Source organism: Pezoporus occidentalis, unplaced genomic scaffold (genome assembly GCF_034315485.1).
Source record: "Pezoporus occidentalis ecotype Australia unplaced genomic scaffold, CSIRO_AGI_Poc_V1 ctg45, whole genome shotgun sequence".
Classification (NCBI taxonomy): Eukaryota; Metazoa; Chordata; class Aves; order Psittaciformes; family Psittacidae; genus Pezoporus; species Pezoporus occidentalis.
The window spans coordinates 6321320-6343721 of NW_026915780.1; the positions used below are offsets into that span (position 1 = coordinate 6321320).

At 39.9% G+C, this 22402-nt stretch overlaps 2 protein-coding genes across 5 annotated transcripts in view; both read left to right on the plus strand.

The window, feature by feature from the left end:
• The window catches only part of RGS10 (regulator of G protein signaling 10), a 65622-nt gene that overhangs the window by 12151 nt on the left and 31069 nt on the right, over positions 1 to 22402 (plus strand). The gene's annotated exons all lie outside the window — the stretch shown is intronic.
• TIAL1 (TIA1 cytotoxic granule associated RNA binding protein like 1) lies at positions 139 to 21398 on the plus strand. 4 transcript variants are annotated; one of them, XM_062635318.1, is made up of 12 exons: positions 139 to 368; positions 7299 to 7395; positions 10720 to 10869; positions 11186 to 11240; positions 11541 to 11628; positions 13473 to 13548; positions 17033 to 17141; positions 17425 to 17520; positions 17607 to 17691; positions 17983 to 18106; positions 18232 to 18327; positions 18567 to 18702. In XM_062635318.1, the coding sequence occupies exons 1-11, from the start codon at positions 340 to 342 to the stop codon at positions 18301 to 18303; spliced, it is 981 nt and encodes a 326-aa protein (XP_062491302.1). In that variant the 5' UTR covers positions 139 to 339; the 3' UTR covers positions 18304 to 18327; positions 18567 to 18702. The 4 variants fall into 4 exon arrangements, with proteins under 4 accessions (XP_062491302.1, XP_062491300.1, XP_062491301.1 ...); XM_062635316.1 differs by lacking the exon at positions 18232 to 18327 and adding an exon at positions 19763 to 21398 and having other exon boundaries at positions 148 to 368; positions 18567 to 18706; XM_062635317.1 differs by lacking the exon at positions 18232 to 18327 and adding an exon at positions 19763 to 21398 and having other exon boundaries at positions 150 to 368; positions 10771 to 10869; positions 18567 to 18706.

A 22402-nucleotide genomic window follows, 5' to 3' on the forward strand; every position in this document is an offset into this window, starting at 1 on the left:
TCCCGCCGCTTTATCCCCGCCAGCGCCTACGATCCCCATCGCGCTCCGCGGCGCGGCGGTGGGGACCGGGAAAGAGAATCCGTCCCGAGAGGGAGCGGGGCCGGCGGGGCGCGGCTGCGCAGAGTGCGGCTTCCTGAGTGTCTGGTGGCGGCGGCCATTTTGTGGTGTTTCTTCCCTCTCAGGTTCGGGGCTGCCGGATCGGGACCTGGCGAGGGGTCGAGACGGAGCGGGGGGAGCCGGGGCCCTCACCCTTACCTTCCCTTCGCCTCCCTGCGCGGCGGAGCCCCCCTCTCGGGCGCTGCCCCCGGCTGCGGCTGAGAGCGGCGCTCGCCCACCATTATGGAAGACGACGGGCAACCCAGGACCCTGTGAGTGGGGAGGGGACCGCGGGCGAGCCGCGGGGGGCTCGGGGAGTGGGGAGGGAGCCCCTGCGGGCCTGGTGCGGAGGGGGCCGGGCCGGCGGCGGGGCGAGGTGAGGCGGGCAGGGGGATGCGCTCCCGGAGGCGTGCGTGGCAGGGCCGCGGTGGGGGCGGGGAGGCGCGGGCCGGGCGGGTGTGTGGAGAGGAGCGGGGCCGGGCGGCGCGGGGGTCCCGAGGCGGTGGGGAGCGGGGCCGGGGAGCACAGGCCGGGAGAGCGGGGGGGAGAGGGCGCGGGTTCGCGTTGCACCGATTGAGGGCGAAAACGGCGGGGAGCGGAGGTGCCGCCGCCGCGGTGGAGGCCGAGGGGACTCCGGGTTTAACCGGTTCCGTGCCCGGTGCGGGGGGGACCCTGCCTGGCTGTGGGTATGAGCTTTTCACGGGGCCGGGCCGCCTGTCCTCGGGGTCCCCCGTTCGCAGCGGTCCCGGCGATAGGAAAGTTCTTTGTGTTCTCCGTGCGGTGGGTGGGATGGGGAGCGCCGTGAAACGAGACTCTCCATGGCGGGCAGATAGGGAGAACTGCTTTTCCGTCCGGTGTTTGATGGTGTGGTTCTGTAGCAGCCTCTTGGGCCCTGGCAGCAGGAATAACTGGATGTTGGCCGTGTCTCCCTAGGCAGAGTTTGATCATTTAGTAGCTGTCATCTGTTTTCTGTTTCAAACTATACATTTGAGGGGTTTTTCTGTTCGCTGTTCAGCTCTTTTCAACTCTGCAGGTATGGGTTTGACGAGTTTTCTTTGTCCTGTTGACTTATAGGAGGGGAGCTTTTATGTGTGGTCAGGCACTTGAGAGCACTTAATTCTGTTGTTGGCCATTTTAAGGAGTTCATAGAGCCTCAGTTGCCAGAGGATGTTATGTGCTTTATGAGCAGCACTGTGGTAGCTCAGGCTGTCCATGTCAGGCAGCCCCAACAGTACAATGTTCAGGCTGCCCATAAGAGAAACACAGTTCAGGTCAGTGCAGATGAAACCTTTGTCTGTTTAGTTTTGGGGACAGTAGCTTTCAGGAAGGCTTCCAAAGATAGTTTGGATTGAAGGCCACTTTAAAGAAACTACCCAAGCAGAGTGAAATATCCCTGTAGTTTGTTCCCACTTCCAAAATGATGACTTGGCATTTAAGACTTTTCGAGGCGATTTGTGTGTTTTCTCCTTCCTGTGTCTGCAGAAGTTACTTTAACTTGTTTACAGTGTAGTATAAGTACTTAATTAGCCCTTGCTGCCCGAGATTCGTAGTATAAATAAGCATATCTTAAATGCTTTTTGCATTAACTACCCAAATGCTTGGCCTTGATAGTGGATGTAGTTTTCAGTGTTGCTTTAGAATGAGAAGAGATAAAAGGACAAAGTTTTACTGTTTTTTTTTCTTTTGTTTTCATGTTCTTTTCCTGACAGGCTTTCCCCCTTGTTTTGTAAGTAAGTGCTATATCTAGACTAAGTTTTAAATGTTCTTCTCTATCTAGACTAAGTAGTAGAATGCTCTTTCACTGCTAGCAAGTTTTGGTGCTACATTGGGAGTGGGTTCGATGACCTGACTTAGCCCACTTAGTCACTGATAAGGGAAGAATCCCATCTGTACTAAGATGCATGAAATAATATCTCCCCATCTGCCCAAGATGTTTTATTGCACAGTGTGAGACTGTTTAATTTGTCAAACTAATAAACAGCCATACATTCGTTTCCTAGTAGTTTTGTAGTAACCACACTCATGCAGGGTTCCTTTCCTGTCATTATTTGAGGGCTTTTTTTTTCATAGAACACAAAGATTCCTCTGTAGCGTTTCTTACATCTTCCTCTTGTCCCTGCTTTTATGTGGAATACCTTTAAATGCAGACCTGCAAGTTGTGTTTTAAAGATTATTATCCTGGGTAATACTTTTCAGGTAGAGGAGTTGCAATCTCTGATATGAATACAGCTCACTAGCCCCCATGACCAGCGAATAATATTGTAAGTTGAACTCCTTGGTTTTGTTTGTGTTTTTATGAGGTGGGAATTAAGTGAAGAGCAGAGTGTTTCAGTAGCTGTCTGACCATATGTGTAAGTGCTTGGTTGATAGTTTAAGTGATACTTTATGAGTGTCTTCAGTGTTTCCTTTATTCCCTCAGGAAAGAAAAAGTAAACTTGTAGGTTATAAAGGAATTTTCTTTTTGAACACATAAGGGTGTCCCTGCCCATAGCAGGGGGATTGGAACTAGATGATCTTAAGGTCCTTTCCAACCCTAACTGTTCTATGATTCTAAAAGAATGAAGACCTCACCTAACTACTGTTCACTGAACATTTATACCCATCTTCAATACCTCAGGAACAATAATTGTTTCCATTTGTGGTACTTGCAGGACTGTTATGTTGGTTTCCATCATGATGGGTCAGTCATGAACCTCTAAGAATTCAAAATATTTTCTGAAGCTTAATATAGAAAACAGGCATAATTTGCATGTTTATTTCCCACATTTCATAACTAGCAGCCCTGTGTAGAAATGTGAGAATAACATTCAGCATCTTCTGCCCAAAAGTTTTCCTTACTGCTCTGAACAACTTGAAGATAACTTGAGAAAGGGGGAGGCCTTTTTGTAGGATTTGTCACAGCCCTTGATTCGAATGGGATATAGAACATTCACAACATGCATTTTTTCAGCTGGTCCTAAAATGAACTGTGGGTGTTTGATTTTTTTCAGAGGTTTTTTTTTTTATATAGGACACTTAAACTCTGTTTTCTGTGAGTACTGTTCCATCACAAGCTGTATCAAAGTCCTGTTCTACTTTTAAGGTGGAAACCAAGCCCCCAGAAGCCTTGTGTGTTGCTGATGTTACCAGCTCTTGCTGATAACTGGAGTAAAAGTTCCAAATCTGTGTGTTCTTCTTACTAATGGTTTTAGGAAAGCTTCATGAACAGGCCCAGAGTACCTGTAAGTTGTTGTATCATTAGTGGCGTATTTGAAGTGTTGTGGGATGTGAAGAGGGTGCAGAAGTAAGACTTCAGTTGTGAACCAGGAGCAGGATTCCTTTCTCTTGGTCTTCTTTTCAGCTCAGTTCTGTTGTAGAGGAACATAGTCTGCTAGCAGAGTCTACAGAGTGGATTTTTCTTGGTATCATTTTGTTTCTAGCAGCTCAGTAACACTAGACAGAGATGCTATTTCTATGGGCTTTTCACCACATCAGTTACTGCATTGCTTATCATACTTTCTTCATTTAAATACGGAATCTGTCTCTTCTTTCATGTTGTCTGTGTGAATATGAAAACATATTTACTATCTTTCCACTAAATAGTATGTAGGGGAAGTTTTGTGGACCTAAACTAGTGGCTGCAAATCATAGAATCATAGAACAGCTTGGGTTGGAAAGGACCTTAAGATCATTCAGTTCCAACCCCCCTGCCATGGACAGGGACACCTCACACTAAACCATCTCACCCAAGGCTTTGTCCAACCTGGCCTTGAACACTGCCAGGGATGGAGCATTCACAATGGGACATTTAAATGTCCCTTTCTTCCCTACCTACAATACAATAAAATCCTGTTTACCTTCACAAAGAGGACTTTTCTGTTCAAGCCAGAATTTAATTTGAAAACTCATTACTTGCTGATATGTGCTTCATTTATTCTTTAGATAATTCTACAGGATCTCTGAATTTCAAATACAGTTTTATTCTTTGTGTTGTTAGCAGCATTCAATAGTGTAATATCAGGAGATCTATGTATATAGAGAGATACATATATGGTTTGGGTTTTATTTTGTATTTGCTTATTAATTGGTATTTAAGTGCTTCAGACTTGCAGAGGGAAACAAACCGTATTGCCTGTATGCAAAAAGCCACAACTTTTGCTGCCCTGTCCCATTAAGCAAGACAACAGCCTAGAAAAGTATATAGTAAGTGTTTCTTCTCTGTTGGGTTTTGCCATTTTTAAAAGTTCGAGTAATACATCCTCTAGAATGTTAAGGAGAAGATTAAGTTACTGCACACAGGCATGTTCAAAGGCATGTGTTTTCTTCAGGTGTGCTGCTGTTTACTTTGATTTTGTGAAGTAGAATAGAAAATACTATGTTGTTATATATAATGCCTAGATTGAGCTAGAAAGGGGAAAACTGGGTGCTTAAATAGGCTGGCCATGGGTGGTTGGTGATTAGCATCAGCTGAGGGGAGTTTTGTGTTTCCAGAATGGCAAGCTTTCTGTTCCTGGTGTGTTGAAGCTATTTCTTATTTATGTAGTATTCGGACATTATGCACTGAAGATGTTTGTATGTTTTTAAGTCATCTTTAACTGTACTCAAGGAGGTGACATTACAGCAACCTACTTTTCTTCAAGATGTGAAAGTAGTCGTCAAACCTTACCTTTTAGTGTATTGTTCCCAATTTGTCAAGTTTTGTATTCCCATAGTTTAAATGCAGTTCAAGGGATCTGGGGCTCTGTGGATGTTGTCCTTGTTACAGGAACCTTTTATTATGTATTACTCAAGTTTCAGAATATTAGCAACTTGTGAAAGGTATTAATGCCTTCTGACTGTGGTAATACTAAACATCAAGGCTGTATTTATCATATGTATTTAGAGCATTACTGGACCAGTAGGACTTTCCATCCCGTTTGAATCTGGTAATCAGGTGATGCAGAATTACATTGCTGATTTTTATGAAGAGGTGACTTGGTTTATAGCCAAGGTTTATGATGCAGTGTTCTCACAGCTATCTTAATGAAAACATAGTGGTATTGGAAGTCCACCTAGGATTTCTTCTAGCAGGTAGTGGCATTTGGTTAGTTGAATAGATTTCTGAGGAATGGCTTTTCCTTTCTTTTTTTATTGTCAGACCAAGAGGAATATTTCAGCTTGCTTTTCAGGGGTTTTGCATTTCCAAAGTACATAGTAGTATTATGCAGAAGAGGCGGAGGTTTTGGGTTTCTGGGGTGTTAACTGTGTTCCATATCTGAGTTTGCACTAGAAATAATGTTAGTAGGACTTCACTGTACTTAATTTCATGTCACTGCTACTGTACAGGTGCTTATATCAGTATGTTAAGGTGTGGTGTTAACTAATACTATTCTACAACATACAAATTAAAATAGCACCTAGTGATAAGTTCACAGCAGTCCTGACATTTCATGTGGGAATTCCTCCTGGTAGTTGTATTTTCCCTCTGATTTTAGTAGCATCTTCAGAGGTTAATGTTTCCATTTAAAACTAATAGCGATTTACGATTTGATCTTGGTGAATGATTAACAAAAAATGAGTTAAGGTTTTGGAACAAAGGTGTAGATAAATATTTAACTGCTAAGATTTCAGAATAGAGAATTGAAAAGTCAGTGAGATGGGCAGTTTGTTCTGTAATGGGTCTTAGAAATCTGTAGGTTTTAATTTCTTTACTGAAATCCTTCATAACAACACACGGTGAAAATACATCTTCTGTTAATGACTCCTATTAACTCAAATGCATTTAGTAAGAAAGTAATGAGTACATGAAAGTTTTTAATGGCTGTTTCTAATATTCTGATGATGTGATACATGAGAAACTCACTCTGGATCTTGTGTAGCATTTAAGTTCTGGCTGAGGAAGTGCAGAACTGTTTCATAGCTGTTGAAATAATTACAACATAGAGAAAACCCTGTTGATATCATTCTGTAGTGTTCACATAGGGTCCATTTGGATTTTGCCAAAGCTAGATGAAAGTCCAGTTGTCAAACCTAGAATTGGCTTTTCAGAAATGGGAAAGGGATACCCATGAAGGAAAAGCATGCACTTACATGTCTTTACCCAAAAGAAATTGGCTTATGCATAGGCTAAGAAATGCTAGTTTACATTTATATTCCCTGAAGTGTATTAACAGCTCAGACTGACTTTAGTTTATTGTATTGTGACATTCAGAGTAAAATGAATAAAATGTATATTGTTTCAACAGCTGAATCATTAAAGTTCTGCTCATGTTACTGATTGCATTTGAATCCTTGGTGTCTTGACAGGTTTACTTGTAAAGATAATGAATGTCCCTGTGCTGTGACTCTGAGTTCTGGTGCTTTGACAAACCTTTCTCGTAACTGATCACTTTGCTTACAGTTTGATTACAAATTACTCACTTAAAAGTAGTTCAGTTTTGCATTCATGACTCTTCTCAGCCATCCCTTTGACCTCATTTTACTTCTTGCTAGTGTAAAACATAGCAGAGTATCTAGAAGTAGTTTTCGAGCTCTGCTATTGGGTTTCTCGCTGTCTGGATAAATATAGGGCTCTGTGTAAACTAGACAGGTGTTTTAAAACTTGAGTTGTTTCTAAGGTTTTATAAATAAATCAGGAAGTATGGGTGATGTTAAGGTAACACTGCCAAAACTTTGGGGTGTTTTACAGAGTGGTAGCTGTGGAGATAAACTCTGTGCAGAGTATTCCTGTGGCACAGTGTTGCATGAATTGCCTGTTGGCAAGTGGGCTGCTTTCCCAAAAGCTCAGGAAAACAAAGTTGGAGCTGGAAGGCAGCACAGTTATGTCTGATAGCTATTACAGGAGTAATAGGAGTTCGGTGTGGGTTTGTACCCAAATTCAGAAGTAGTCTGGATTAGATGCTCTGTGGGAAGTGAAACTTAAAACGTCTTTTCCTAGTTGTTTGCTTGTTCTTGAGCAATGTTCTTCATGCTTCTGATATTTCCCTATTGGCACTAGATATCTATGTCCACTATTATGTCTGAATCAAGCTTCATGCTCCCAGTTGTGGGGGCAACTTCAGAAACCACAGGAGTGCTGAATTAAAACTGTATCATGACATAATTTGTAAATAGTATCTTTAAGATACATAGGATATTTAAAGGGAGCTGTTTCATAGTCATTTAAGAGTTTAAAATCATAATAACATGTGAAAAAGATGAAAACATGTGGTTTAAAATTCTGTTTTATTTGTTTCCTTGTGTAGCTATGTAGGAAACCTCTCCAGAGATGTGACTGAAGTTCTTATACTTCAGTTATTCAGCCAGATTGGACCATGCAAAAGCTGTAAAATGATAACAGAGGTAAGGCCACTTCCAGGGGGGTAGCAAATATAATGTAAGTGATGATAAGTTATGCACATAAATGGAGTTGGGGCTTCTTTTGCCATTCCTGATAGTGGGGTTTTAGGTTGATTGTGCTTGGCTTTGGGGATAACTTTTTGCAGAAGAGACCTGTTGTTGTGCAGAGTCCTGTACTTCTCCCTGTAGCCCTGACATACCCTTCACCAGCTGATGATGAGATTCCACCTTCTTTAGAAGGTTGTAACCCCTTCTTTTCAGAATCCCATTGTGATGATCAGAAACCTCATTGTTTCAAGTGTTATTCATGGCTATTTTGTACATTTTTTTACTTTATTTGAACATGAGCCTCAGTAATTCTTTTTCCTCTTGACTAAATGCTGCTTCACTATGGATGAAAAGTCCAAAATCCTTCAAAACAAGCTGTGCTCTTCCTGAGTCACTTCTGTGCCAGTGCAAACAGCTTTTGTCTGCATCGCTCTGTTCTTAAATGATTTTTTTCTTGAAACAAAGTGACAGAATTCCCATAGTATCCCAGACAAGGTCTTTTGTATAAAATAGTGGTAAGTATTAATACTTTCTTCTCACCATTGCAAATGCTCTGATACCTTTAGGATTGGTTCCATTTCCACAATCTCGTTGACACATCCTAAGCAATTTCTTTATCCTTAATATTTTTCCTTCCTTGTAGCATTTATAACTGATAAACTTCTGGCAAGGACTGATCAGAACTTTTGCTGGGTTCAGTGTTTGGTTCGTCAGCTCTGGTTTTCTCTATGCTCTTCCTACTTCTACTACTACTTATTCTTGTTACTAACCTGTGATTACAGATTTCCTGAGTACAGTCGCGTTACTTTTTTTGGCCAGGATTGTTAATGAAGGTGTTAAAAGGCAAGTCTGGAAAGCAGACTTGTTTAGGAACACTCCTAGGAACTCCTCTGTGGTCTCCTTTTCCTCTCAATGTGACACACTGCTTTTTTGGGGCGTGGTTTTAGTGGCTTCTTATCCATCTGATGCTTGTTTAATCACTCTCTTCTTTGTCTTCACTAATCATTCCCTGTTAATTAAAACCTTCTAGTGGAGATAAGAGCCAAATAACTCTACAGGTTTATTGGAGAAAGGTGACTAAACAGAACGGTAACAGAGCACAATTGTTTTTTTTTTTTCCTCTGAAGAAACAGCTTTGATTGTCATAGGCTCATTAGAAATAAGGTTCTGCAGCTCCAGCCTTCATCGATTGAGAGATGTTAGCATTAGTGTGATTTCTTGAGAACAAGATGAGAAGTTCCAACACTCTTTTTCCTTGATTTAGACTTTATGGTTTTAGGATTTTACATAACCATACAAATAACAGGTGAGGCATCTTTCTGAACTGAGGAGCTAAACAAAAAGCTACTCACAGCTATATTCAGTCATCTGGAGGTGAACACACTGAGCTGACCTAATCCCCTGTCACTGAGCAGTCAGCAAGTGCGAGTTGGATTTTAGACTGGAACTGGCCTGCAGCTACAGCACTTCTGTCAAAGTACCTGTCCATGCTGTCCATCCTCCTAATCCGTGTTGTCACCTTCTCATAGGCACCGAGTTGCGTTTTAAGTGGTTCTTACCTGTCTTGTTACTGCCACCATCAGTCAAGTTTATACCTGAATGCTTTAAAAACTTCTGTGATTTTGTTTCCTTCCCCTCTTCAGCCAGATGTATCAACTGTTTGATCACTGTCTCTTAAATTTGTACAGTATATGACATGAACATGTCAAGTGTTTAGAGATTTGAAGTGGGTATTTTGGAGGTGTATAATACCTCTTCATGCTACTCACGCCACCCCGGGTATCTCAAACTCCTCAGGATCTGGGTATCTGCGAAAGAGGATCTTTTCATGTTCAGACAGCTTCTTAGTGGTAGAGAAGGCCTCTCCACAGTCTAAAAGTAAATTCTACTTCAGCTGAAGCACAGACTGCACTCATCTGCTAAGTCCTCATCTTGTTTTCACTGTAGCAGGAAGGTAGTATGGGGAGAGGAGTGAATTAAGGATCACTGTTTTGAGGCATCTGGAGTGAATGTGCTCTCAAAGCATTTCATGGCTGTTGTGACTTAAAGTTTTTTACGATCTCAGGCATATTTTCTTTGCTCATTTTGCATCATTTAGAGACTCCTTGTACTGACTGTTTAGAAGGATGCCTTCAGACTGCTTGATCATTTTGAGTATAAAAAGGCCTTGTGATCTTAACTTCCTTGTTTCAGGTGTGGACAGAACTACTGAAGATGTACAATCCAGTTTAATGGGGCAGAATTAGAATTTTTTTGTCCATATAAGCATGTGTGAATTTCCAGAAGTTAAATAATAAAACCGTCAAAGGCCTGCTCCCAACTTGAGTTAGAGCCCTCTACCTAACCCTGAGGGGTGTTGACATGCAAGAATACTGGTGCCAAAGCAGTTTCTTTAGTTGCTAGACCCTTCCCTGTCCATGCAAGAAATAATTGGTTTAATTCAGTAGTGTTTGTCATCTCCTGGTCTGTGCACATGCAGAGCACTTAGTGTAGATAAGTACTAAGAGTAGTTAGTGTAGATATTTTGGTGCAAGGCTATAGGTTTTGTACTCATTACATCCTTTAGGCAGATTAAATCCAATGGCATTCTAATCATTATTTCTACTTGATCAGCTTTATGTTCTTTGCTCTTAATAATTTGGTACATTTAATACTTCAGTGAGTTTTGTTTGTCAATTACTATGTTTAAAGGTGTTTTATTAGTCCATCTTACAAAACCAGGATGTACCCCAGATTTAAGAGTAACAATCAATTGATATCTCCCCCCCCCCAGTCAGACTGTTTTGAGTTCTTTTAAACGGATGTTTCCCCATTGCTGGGTATAACATTTTTCATATGAGACTGAGAAGATGCAACTCCTAGGTTGCATTCTGGCTGTGATTTTTAGGCAAATACAAGGAAAGACTTCTTAAGTAGGAGGAGAGAGAAAATTGGCAATAACGTATCTGGGGAACAAACCTTTTAAGCTTTGAGTGTATGTATGAGTCAGAAGACCGTATTTGTTCTTCTTTCCATTCTTCCCTTTCCCACCTCCCCTTTCATCCAGTCTGCAGATCACATTTCTGGTTAGTTGAATTATTCTTAGTGTAATAAACCTGAAGTACTGAGCCCTCGCAGAAAATACACTATACTTCAGACATTACTAGACCTTTAATAAAAGTCCATCTTAATAATTCTTGCATTTAAGTGTAATGTCAAAGGCTATTTCATAAATCTAATGCAAATCATTTTTAAAGTTTCTAACTATAAGTAATATATTTTCCTGGATTTTCTTCTCAGCAACCCGATAGCAGAAGGGTCAACTCTTCTGTTGGATTTTCTGTTTTGCAGCATACAAGCAATGACCCTTATTGCTTTGTGGAATTTTATGAACACAGAGATGCAGCTGCTGCATTAGCTGCTATGAATGGGAGAAAAATTTTGGGGAAGGTAAGTTGCTTACATTGGAATCTTAGATTTAAGGACTCTTAAATCTTAGATTTAAGGTTTGTGTAAAAGCTATTCATAAAACTGTGGGATGTTCATTTTCTTGAAGTTGTTTCTCAAGTTTAATATTTTAGATTAATAAAATACTGATTTGGAAAAGTCAGTCCTGTTTAGGAAACATACTGTTTGTGATGTTCTGACTAGGACAGTGTTTTATACTGAGTGATGGCTTGTAGACATTGTTGTAACCCACCCTTGAATGAACTTATAAAATGTAAGGATTTTGTGAATTCATACTAAATCTTATGCTTATTTTCAGGAGGTCAAAGTAAACTGGGCAACAACACCAAGTAGCCAGAAAAAGGATACATCCAGTAAGTAAAGTAATGCCACAGTATCACTTCTACACAAATCCTTCACATTGTGGTAATAATTTGTCATAAATACATTTAAACATAACTTTTCTCCTTCCCATCTTGTGTTTAATAGAAGTTTGCAAACTAATTCTTCTGTTTCTGCTTTACAACTGGGGAAACTGGAGTGGACAGATTAAATTGCTGCTGCTCATCCAATGGAATCGTGGTTCCCAGTGCTGTGTGCAGAGCATCACTTTCTCAGGAGTTGACATTGTAGATAGCAGTTAAATATTTGATAAGTAAATTATTTATTTTCAGATCACTTCCATGTGTTCGTTGGGGATTTAAGTCCAGAAATAACAACAGAAGACATCAAGTCAGCATTTGCTCCCTTTGGTAAAATATCGTAAGTATCATCATAAACATTTCCAATATCGGTTAGAAAATGACAGCGAAAATATGTTTGAGTTGAAATGTTAGTTCTTGTTTTTAGATGATTTTCTGATGTTGATTTCCTTATGTTGGGTGGGCAGTAAAGAAGGGGTTATTGTTTCATCTTAATATCTATCATGATTGCAAATACAGTAATGTAATTGTGCTCTGGTTTTGCTGAAAGCAGTGTGCTTTTAACCTAATTTATATGCTAATGTCCTTCAGCTTCTTATTAATTCTTAATTACTGTTCCTAAGTGTGACTTTTTGTTGTTTAGAATGTGTACAGAGTAGTGACTTGATAACTGGTATATGTTGCATCTTTGGTGTATTGTGTATGCATTCATACTGCGTTTCATAGGCAGTAAACTGGGTAATTGGAATATAACTTAATGAAGCAGCTAATTGAATAACTTGTGATGAACATGTTAAAAAAAGCTAATAATGAAAATGAAATCTGCTTTTGGGGGATGATAACGGGTTGAATTAAGATTATAATATTGAAATGAAAAAATGGTGGATTTACAATATGTGCATATTTCTGCCAGTTAAGAGAAGGTTACTTTAAACTTCTCATAGATAATTGAGGTGATCCTAAATCACCTGGTGTTTTAATGGAACACATTAAACATGACAAGCATCCTTGTGAGTGCTAAAGTATGTGTGTCCTTAAGAGTACATGAAGTTGCACATGAAGGTTTGCAGGGCTATAGTTCTAAGAGCAAAATGCTGAGTTTTCTCTTGTTCTGTACATTTTGAAATGAAATCATAAATCTTATTTCTTACCTCTTGCTATTTTGTTTACTTTGCTTTTTGTCTCTTAATGTGGTAAGTAAGTACTGTTTTAAAAATGGGGTTTTAAAGAGAATAATTCAGGTTTCTGTTTTCTCAATCTATATTTATACCTGAGACCTGCAGTTTTTCTAAAGTCCAAGTCACAATTAAAAGTAATAGCATTCTGGTTATTTTGCAGAATTGCTCATAAGAATGGACAGGATCTTGAAGGCTAACTGCAAGGAACTGTGCACACTGGAACTCAGTTGTAGATTTTTTCTCATTTCTATTTATTCTTATTATACATTATTTATATATACATATTTTAGTATTTACATTTTAACATTCTATATTCAGTGCAGTTCTATATTTCCAATCATTTTAACTTACTCACTAAAATTTCTGTGTAAATTTGTTGTTTTCGTACTGGTGTGCTTAGCATTGTTGTTAGTTTTATTCTCCTTTTCTTTAAATATCTGAAAATGTCAATTTTTCAAAATTTACAGCTCCCCAAACTCCAAAATGATGCTAGAGAATTGACCAAGAAAAATAAAGAAATCTGTTAACAGGCCATGTATGCCTTTTAATTCCTATTTTTTCCTCTTTTTCCATTTTTTTAATATTTCATATATTTGGTATCGGTAGGCAGAAGACCTTTAACTATTTAGAGAATGCATGGTAACTTAGCTAGAATTGTTACAGTAATTTCTAGAACAGTAAACCTTAGAGGACCCTAGCCAATAGAATACTAGAAAAGGAAACGTTGTCTCTCTTTATGCTGCCCAATTTGAGCATTCTAGTCCTAGCCAGCATAGGTTATGTGGTTTAGGTTGCATGTTTATTACATGTTATTTTTTTTTGTCCTACTGCTTTTTTCTAACAGGTAAAGAAGCAATAGGGAGAGTTCAGGAATGAATTGTAGTTGTAGGGCTAACTGAATTGCTAAGACAAAATTATGCTCACGATACAGTGTGTGTGGTTCCTTTTAGTTTTTATTTTGCAGGTTATTAATATTGCCCTCATATAGCTGTGCTTCTCTTCACAGGGATGCACGGGTAGTTAAAGATATGGCAACTGGAAAGTCAAAAGGCTATGGTTTTGTATCTTTTTATAACAAACTGGTGAGTAAGCACAGTGTCCACTGAAAATCATTGCCTGTTTTCTACTTGTAGCTTTGCCTTTTTGTTTGTATGTTCACTGTGTATCAGGCTTTCCCAAGGGAAATAAATTTGCATGTACGGGACAAACGTACTTTAGTCAAAAGCTTTTGTTATCTGTGGTTAAGGATTGAAACAATTCGGATGACAGCAGTGCCGTGAGAACATTATGAAAGAAGATTCCTTCATGTGGCAAGCTTGTTTGGGTGAGTTAGGGTAGGTCAGCTCAGCCTGTGGACCTGTCTCTCCTACAGCGAGCTGGGTGCCTGGTCTGATCAGCAGTGCTTTGGGCCTCTTAACTGAGGCACCACGCCAGGTGCCTGCGTTAAGGTAGGAGCTCCCCTACAGAATGATGTCTTAGTGCTGTCAGCAGCACAGTGCCATGCTACATGGCAGGGTTTGGTCACTGTGAGGGTGCTGAGGCGCTGGCACAGGGTGCCCAGAGAAGCTGTGGCTGCCTCTTCCCTGGCAGTGTTCAAGGCCAGGTTGGACACAGGGGCTCGGAGCAAGCTGCTCTAGTGGAAGGTGTCCCTGCCTGTGACAGGGGGTTGGAACTGGATGAGCTTTAGGGTCCCTTCCAATCCAAAGCATTCTTGATTTGCCATGTTTAGGTTTGTGCCAAAGCTCAGTCTTTCTGGGGACCTAATGCAACCAAGTCTGTCATACTGTAAAGTACAGCCAGGTTTACTTCCTTGAGCTCTGCATCTTCATAAAGCTGTTGGTTGGTCCTTCACTTTAGTTCTTATTTTGGATTCTTAAAATGGGTCTTTGTATTGAGTGATTCTCAGCTAAGAGCTGATTCTGTACTACTAGAGCATTTGCTTCTGCATATTGTAAAACTGAAGGTTGTTCTTGGTTTTGTGTTGGATGGTCTTACGTGATGGATGAACTTATATGATGGATGATGTTATGCGTGCTTAGGAAGAAATACTTTTAACAAGGGACTAGTCCCCCTTACTGATACTGATTTTAAAGGTGTTATTTGTAGAGTTTAATCAACGTAGTAGTGATAAAAATAGTGCTATTATCTATAAACAACAAATCTGTTTTCTGTTAACAACAAATCTATCTATTGACTCAACAAATAATCCTTAGTAATTTGGAAATTAAATGTCAAACAGCATGAGAAACTTGTGAAAATTGATAGGAGAATTGAGCTGTGTGTATTCAGAGGTACATAAGCGCAATGTGTGGAAACTATAAACCATTTTCCTTAAATACTTTGCTTAGGAAAACCACACACAGTTAAGGATTTGGGGTGTATAAGCCTGTTTGTGTGGTCAGAAGTCCTATGTGTTAAGATGACTTCTATCTTCTGTCACAGTTATCTGGAGATGAATCAGAGGATAAGTTGGAATTTCTTGTCTTCAGATTTGCAAACGCCAGAAGACATTATGATTGAATGCCTTTATTTAGTGTATTTTTCCACTTAGGCTTGGTTTATTTTGTGTTGCAGCTGGAATAGACAAGAGAAATCTTATTTCCTTGTACCCCTCTTCCCTTATCGTATGATTGTGCTTGGTTTCTGTGACTGTAGGGCAAATGTTGTAACAGTCATATGGAATGCAAGTTGCTGGGTTCTTTTAAGTCTGAACCATAAAACCTGCAAATTAAAATCTGTATTAATTCTGCAAAATTAATCATAGAATCCCAGAATGGTTTGGGTTGGAAAGGACCTTAAGCTTATCCAGTTCCAACCCCCCTGCCATGGGCAGCGACACCTCACACTAAACCATGTCACCGAAGGCTCTGTCTAGCCTGGCCTTGAACACTGCCAGGGATGGAGCATTTGCTGCTTCTCTGGGCATCCTGTTCCAGTGCCTCATCACCCTCACAGTAAAGAACTTCTTCCTTACATTTAACCTAAATAGCTAAATTCTAAATGTCATACTAAAAAGTGCCTGTAAAACTTGTCCTGATTGCTGTTCATTCAAACTGCAGCCGTACCTCGGTGGTTGTGGCACCATCATCCTGAGCTGGCAGTTGAAGGCCTATTTTTCAGACTTTATTGCTGTCCTGCTAGGTTTGGGGAAGTGGGATGTGTTCCCAGATTGCAGGTCTCTAGCCTGAGGTCCAAGTGCACGCCACATGGTGAACTGGAGCAGTTACAGTATGGGCTCGTTCCATTTGTGTCATTGCAGTGACCCTCAAGGCTGGCAGCAAGGTTCATTAAGAGGTAGTTGTCTTTCCTAGTCAGTTTGTAATTTAATCATGTTTTGGGAGTGAGGGTGTTTGAGTGAGGTTTGTGTTTATTGTCTAGTGGTTTTAGTCTTATCAGTCATTTCGTAACTTCTTTATTCTGTTTATGTATTGTCTTAAAAATGAGCACCCTCTAATTAATACTTAGGAGGATTGAGGTTCTGAGTGACGAGTTACAGATGAAAGCTATAGCTGGGAGCCTTCAGTGTGAGGCAGGACAGTGCTAGCTGCTCCCTGTTACCTCGTCCATGTGTTCTTTCTTCCATGTACTTGGTGTTCTCTTTCTTAAGCTTTGTGCCCTTGGGAAAGCATTTCAAACATCTGTACCATTTGCTCTGCCTCTCTTCTTTCAGAGCAAGTGGAGAAAAAATTGCTATGTGGAAGTGTTAGCAAAGTTACCCCATGCTTACTAAATGCTTCTGCTTACAGTGTGAACTTTAAAGATTGTCTTCTAATTCATGCTCGAGATAGAAGTTAAGCCATGTGGGCCCTGGACTTACTTTTATGTCTGTTCATGCAATGACCTTACAAAGCAGTCTGAGCTCAGACATGTCTTGCATGTCTCCAGAGGGCAGAAGAGAGGATGGGACAGGGGGTGTGTGTGCGCAAGTAATAAATAAAAGCAATGTGCTCAATCTGTTTTGTATCTCAGCGTTACAGACTCTGAAAAACCACATGCAGATTGTGCTGTACAATGTCTTTTGCAGACACGTACTTCAGGGTATAAATGGTACTTGAGCTACAGCAGAGAAGCTTTTCACTAAGTGATTCTGACAATTTTAAATGTCTTGCCTTTCTTTTGATCATTAAATATACTTTTGTGTGTTGTATTTTTAAGTCATTGGCAAAACAAGTTGATTTTTCAATAGTTAAAATGATAGTTGTTTTATTTTAGTAATTGCTTCTGGCATCTGTATGACCTTTGTGCTTTTTGGGGTAGCCTTCAGATATTCTGATACAGATGGAGGTTGTGTACAGGTAGTATATGTATGACTGTAGTTGGCTTCTAACCTATGTGTAGCAAATGAGGATGGGAGGAAGGTTTTACCAGCTCACTTGAGGACCTTCTCTGATGGGCCTCAAGTTATTTTATTTTTGTCTGCTTGCTGTGGTTGCTCAGAATTTCATATGCTTTTTAGTACTGTTACTGTTGTCAACAGAATGAACTGCCAACCAAGTCTTTCTTGGAAGTAGACTTGTATGTACTACTTGTTTGGGTGTGTTACAGTCTCCATTTTAATCTCTTTAGGATGCAGAAAATGCTATTGTACACATGGGAGGCCAGTGGTTGGGAGGCCGTCAGATCAGAACTAACTGGGCAACGCGGAAACCACCAGCCCCCAAAAATACACAAGAAAGTAAGACCTTCATATCATGCTCTGTTGTGTTTGCGTGGCACTGTTCAGTGGAGGAATGAAACATAGTGTTGCCAAAATCATGTCAATTATGTATCTAGGTTGGCTTCCAGATCAAAAAGGATAGTTGTTTTTTTTGTATATTAGAGTAATAGCAGTGCTGGTCTGTCATAAAATATTGAATGTGTGTGTTTAAATGTGTAATTCATCCTTGTGTATGAGGTAAGTATCTGAGGCTCTGGTTACTGATAGCCTACTGCTTAAAACCAGTCTTCTCTCTTTATAGATAATACAAAACAGTTGAGATTTGAAGATGTAGTAAATCAGTCAAGTCCAAAAAATTGTACTGTGTACTGTGGAGGAATCGCCTCTGGGCTAACAGGTAGGATTTGTTCTGTTGCTGTTGGTATTACTGAAGCTTTCTGGCCACCAGGATGGTTACTAACTCAAAAATGTTGTGTGTTGTAGATCAACTTATGAGACAGACTTTTTCCCCATTCGGACAGATAATGGAAATAAGGGTGTTTCCAGAAAAAGGTTACTCATTTGTCAGGTATGGAGAGAGAAAAACAAAATCTGTTGTTTTGTTTGTGTAATAATGTATCATCTTTATGTAATTTTGCTTGGCTGAGCTTCTGCTGCTACATTTAAAGCCTTCACCATATGTTCATTGAAAAATTTGGAACCTTAAAAAGTGGCCACAGTCTTCCTACCTGGAAAGATGAATATCTGTGAAAGCAGATCTTTTTCTCTGGATATCCTGGATGTATGGATGGAGTCACTGCTTTTTAACAAGGTGAAAGTACTGTGAAACATAACATGAGTTTGTTTTTACATCCTTCAGATTTTCAACCCATGAAAGTGCAGCACACGCTATTGTTTCAGTTAATGGAACCACAATTGAAGGACATGTTGTTAAATGTTATTGGGGTAAAGAATCCCCTGATATGACTAAAAACTTCCAACAGGTAACTGCACTTTTACCTTTTCATTGTATTACAAAAGCAATTGTATATATACCTGTCATACCTTCCCAGCTATGATAGCTGAATTTTGTGCTGGAGTTCTTATGAAATTCAATGTTCTGTCTCAGTTATGTTCCAGTTGTTCATCAAATTGGGCTAGTGATTTTGATGGAATATCTGTTACTGTCTTCTGGATATGATTCAAGATAGGGAGAAACTTTGAGGTAATTCTGATTCTTGCTAGTTCACTAACTGCAGCCGAGGCGACTATCCATCCAAATATTCTTTTGGTATTTCAAACACACAAAGACGTGTTTCAGTCACAGTGATGTCTTATTTTGCTGATCTCTGTTGCTCCTTTTAGTCCTGCAATTGATAGCGCCCAAAATTTTGCCTTCAGCAGCACAAAGGGAACATAATCCATCTCTAGAACCTTAAGTACTGTGAATTATTCTCTCCTTAGGTGGATTACAGCCAGTGGGGGCAATGGAGCCAAGTATATGGAAATCCACAGCAGTATGGGCAATATATGGCTAACGGGTGGCAAGTACCATCATATGGAATGTATGGCCAAGCATGGAATCAACAGGGTTTTGGAGTAGAGTGAGTAATTGTATTTAATTCTTTTAGACTATTCCAAGAATGTTAGGTCTGAGTTTCAGACTTAGTTGTTTCAAGGAATGAACAAGGTTTCAAGCCTTAGGTGGACTCTTGGGTGCTTAAAGCTGATGTTTAATGATTTCCATGGACCAAATAAAGGGGTGAGTCACTCTGACTTGCACTCACTCACATGCTTTATGTGTATAAGTGTTTTGAGATGGAAGGCACAGAGACCTTCTCCAGCAGCAGTTTCGGGTAGCGGTCTTGTCTGATGCCTGAACATCTTCTGGACTCTGACTTAAGGTGGTGAATATTGGAGAGTCTGAGATAGGGAGCCCAGGTATTGCCTAAAGGGTTCACAGCCCTGGAGAGCAGCAGCTACCTGTGGACATTTTAACTTCTTCAGATTCAGAATTTGTTCTTAAAAAGCTTATGACACTTTCAAGAATCACATGTTGTAGCACTTAACCTGCATTTTTCATTAAAGATAAGAAGAAATTGGTGTGTTTTGGTATGAGTAGTTCATTCATTCATTGAATGGTATGAGTGTTCAATGTGGAGAAGAGAAGGTTCAGAGGAGACCTCAGAGCAGCCCCTAGTATCTAAAGGGGCTACAAGAAACCTGGAGAGGGGCTTTGGACAAGGGCCTGTAGGAACAGCAGAAGGGGAATGGCTTTAACCTGCCAGAGGGGAGACTGAGATGAGCTCTTAGGCAGAAGCTCTTCCCTGTGAGGGTGCTGAGGCGCTGGCACAGGGTGCCCAGAGAAGCTGTGGCTGCCCCATCCCTGGCAGTGTTCAAGGCCAGGTTGGACACAAGGGCTTGGAGCAAGCTGCTCTAGTGGAAGGTGTCCCTGCCTGTGACAGGGGGTTGGAACTGGATGAGCTTTAAGGTCCCTTCCAACACAAACCATTCCATGATTCTGTGAATAGTAGTATAGGAAGTATGATATAGGTTCTTTTTTTTTTTTTTCTTGGTCTCTTGCCTTGTAGATAACTTGACTAGATTGCATGATGAAGTTTTTCCCTTTCCTGTTTTTAACCATCCTGTTTCTTTTTAAGCCAATCTCCATCTGCTGCCTGGATGGGTGGATTTGGTGCTCAGCCTCCCCAGGGACAAGGTGCTCCTGTAATACCTAACCAAGCTGGATATGGTATGGCAAGCTACCAAACACAGTGAGCTGGGACTCTGTTTAAAAGTGTGTATTTCATGATAGGCTGCAGTTTCCAGTGACATTCTGAAGACTGGAATGTAGACAATGGAAAAAAAAAAAAAGAAAATATTTATTTTAAAAATGGAAATGTTTGGAACCTTTAGCACAGCTTTGCTTTGGTGAAGGACACAAATGTCTTCTAGTTCTGCCTTTTAAAGTTTTTTGTTCATGATGGAGATGAACATGTTTTTCTTTGTGTACAAAAATGAAAAATAAAGTCAATAAAGACAATTCTGACTACAAATTTTGATATAGTAGGGGAGATGGCTAATGGATCTGATCTTTTAGGTTACCATTCCATTCTATCTTTTTTTTTCTTGTGTGTGTTCTGTCTTCAGTGTTTTACATCACTGTGCTTTTTAAGAGAGAGGACGTTGCAAAACGGCAAGTTGCTTGTAGTCGAACACGCCTCCTGAAATAAACTGTGGACCAGTCATTCCAGCCAAGAAGACAGTATTGATTTTCCCAGTACCTATGGGCAGAGCTCAGAAAGGATGTGTAGGGCTTGAAGGAACTTTTTAAAAGATACGTTTAATTTTTCTACGTTCATAAAGAGTCTGATACAAAGAATAGGTCAGCCTAAAGTGAAAACCAGTACTGTCTGAGGAACGTCACATCACTTTTACAGTCCACATTCAGGCCCACGTGAAACCTTTTCAGGGCTGGTTTTCTTATTAAGACTGTAGGAATTTGCTTTTAATTTTGAGAAGTAAAAGGCTTTTGCAAGTATGTTGTTTGTATCAAAGCAGACACTCATACTTGGGCTTTTCCATCAAGTTTGAAGGCTGCACATTGTAAATATTTCATAATGACAGTGTTTCAAAAGCATGCTCAAACATAGAAGTAGCAATGTAATTATTCAAAGTAATACTTAATATACTCTACTGCTTTCAAGGCAGTAGATTGACAAGAATGTGCAAGACTGACATTTCCAAAGTTGGCTATTATGTAAAGTTACATAAAGAACTATAACAAAGAGCCTTAATTTTAATTTCATAAATCTTTAATGCATCACCTTTTTTGTCATTAGAAATACCAGTTTTTTGCTTTACATTATTTGGTATGTAAATACCTTGGTTAACAACCTTGTAAAACCTATTTCAAGGTTCTTCTAAGTTGTATAGTATCTTGAGTGTTTTGAAAAAACCTGGATGTTTTTTAAGTCTAGAAATATTTTGCCCAAGAATTTTTTAACAAGATTGTTAAAAACATCTTATTTTAGAGACTATTCAATGTGCCATTTTGGTAAATGGAGATGCAGTTGAACCAGTACACTGAGTTGTGACTTATTTTTAATTCCAGTTTTTTGTCTTGCTGGGTGGTTTGCATGTGATGAACCTGTACAGAGGCTGGGTTGTTTGTGTACTGAGTGTGTAAATGGATAAATCATGAAGATGTTTAAATGGTATACTTGGGTTCTTTCTGAATTATTTTCTGGATACATTGATATAAACTGCCTCAATAAATTTGAAGTTGAAAATGAATGTAAGTTAGATAAAAGTACTGTGTCTTACCTGTGACAGCTAGGGGGTGCAGATGGTCCAGCTGTGTACCAGCTGCAGAGGCAGGCACAGTTCAAAAAGCAACTCTAGGATTTGCAGTGGTAGTTCAGTGAAGCCAACCTGCATTTTAACAAGGGCAGAATGTTTGGTTTTAGAGGTGATAGTTGTAAATGAGTGTCTGAGGAGCTGTACATTGTTTCTTGCCATGCAGGTGGTAGAATAGGTTTTTGAAATGGAAACTTGCAGTTTTGTTAAACCCGGCCAGGTTGTGCAAATAACTACACTTGATGCTGTAGCAAATCACATGAGGCTTGGTTTTTATTCCCTCCTCTTCTACTTGACATGCTAAGTAGTACCTTCACTTCTAGATCAGGTTGAAAGTGAGATGTATTGAAAGAGTAATTTAGTCAGTTGGCTCAACTGTACCCAGAGATACGTATAACTCTGGGTATCTAGTGCATGCAATGACTGAAGTTAGTGTGGAACCAGAAGTGCTTGTGATGACAGAATTGGCCCTTTATCTCTGTTTTGTCCCTTACGGTATCTGTGATGTTTTTCTGCCTAAGTTAGGAATCTTGCTACAGGACTTTGAGTTTTCTATGGATTTTGTATATATGTGTATATCTATGCGAGGATCGGCCTATACATTGCAGTTTGGGGAAAAAAGAATCACAAGTAAGTCTGCAGTTTTGTTACATTTATCAGGTTTAAAAAGAAATCACAAGTCAGTAGAGATAGGAACTTTTAAGTTACTGTAGGGTTTTTTAGCCTTCACTTAAATCTGAGGTTTCTACATAATTCTAGGTGTTTAACATACGACTGTGTGCTGGTATGTAAGCAGTGTGTTCTTTAGGCAGTACTGAAGATCTAGATGATTTAAATACCTTGCCATGTAAATGCCCGTATAAATGGGTGTAAGATTAAGGCAGTGGTCTTTTGAGGTCTCAGTGTGTAGATCACCTTAAATCTGTTATTTAATATGCCTG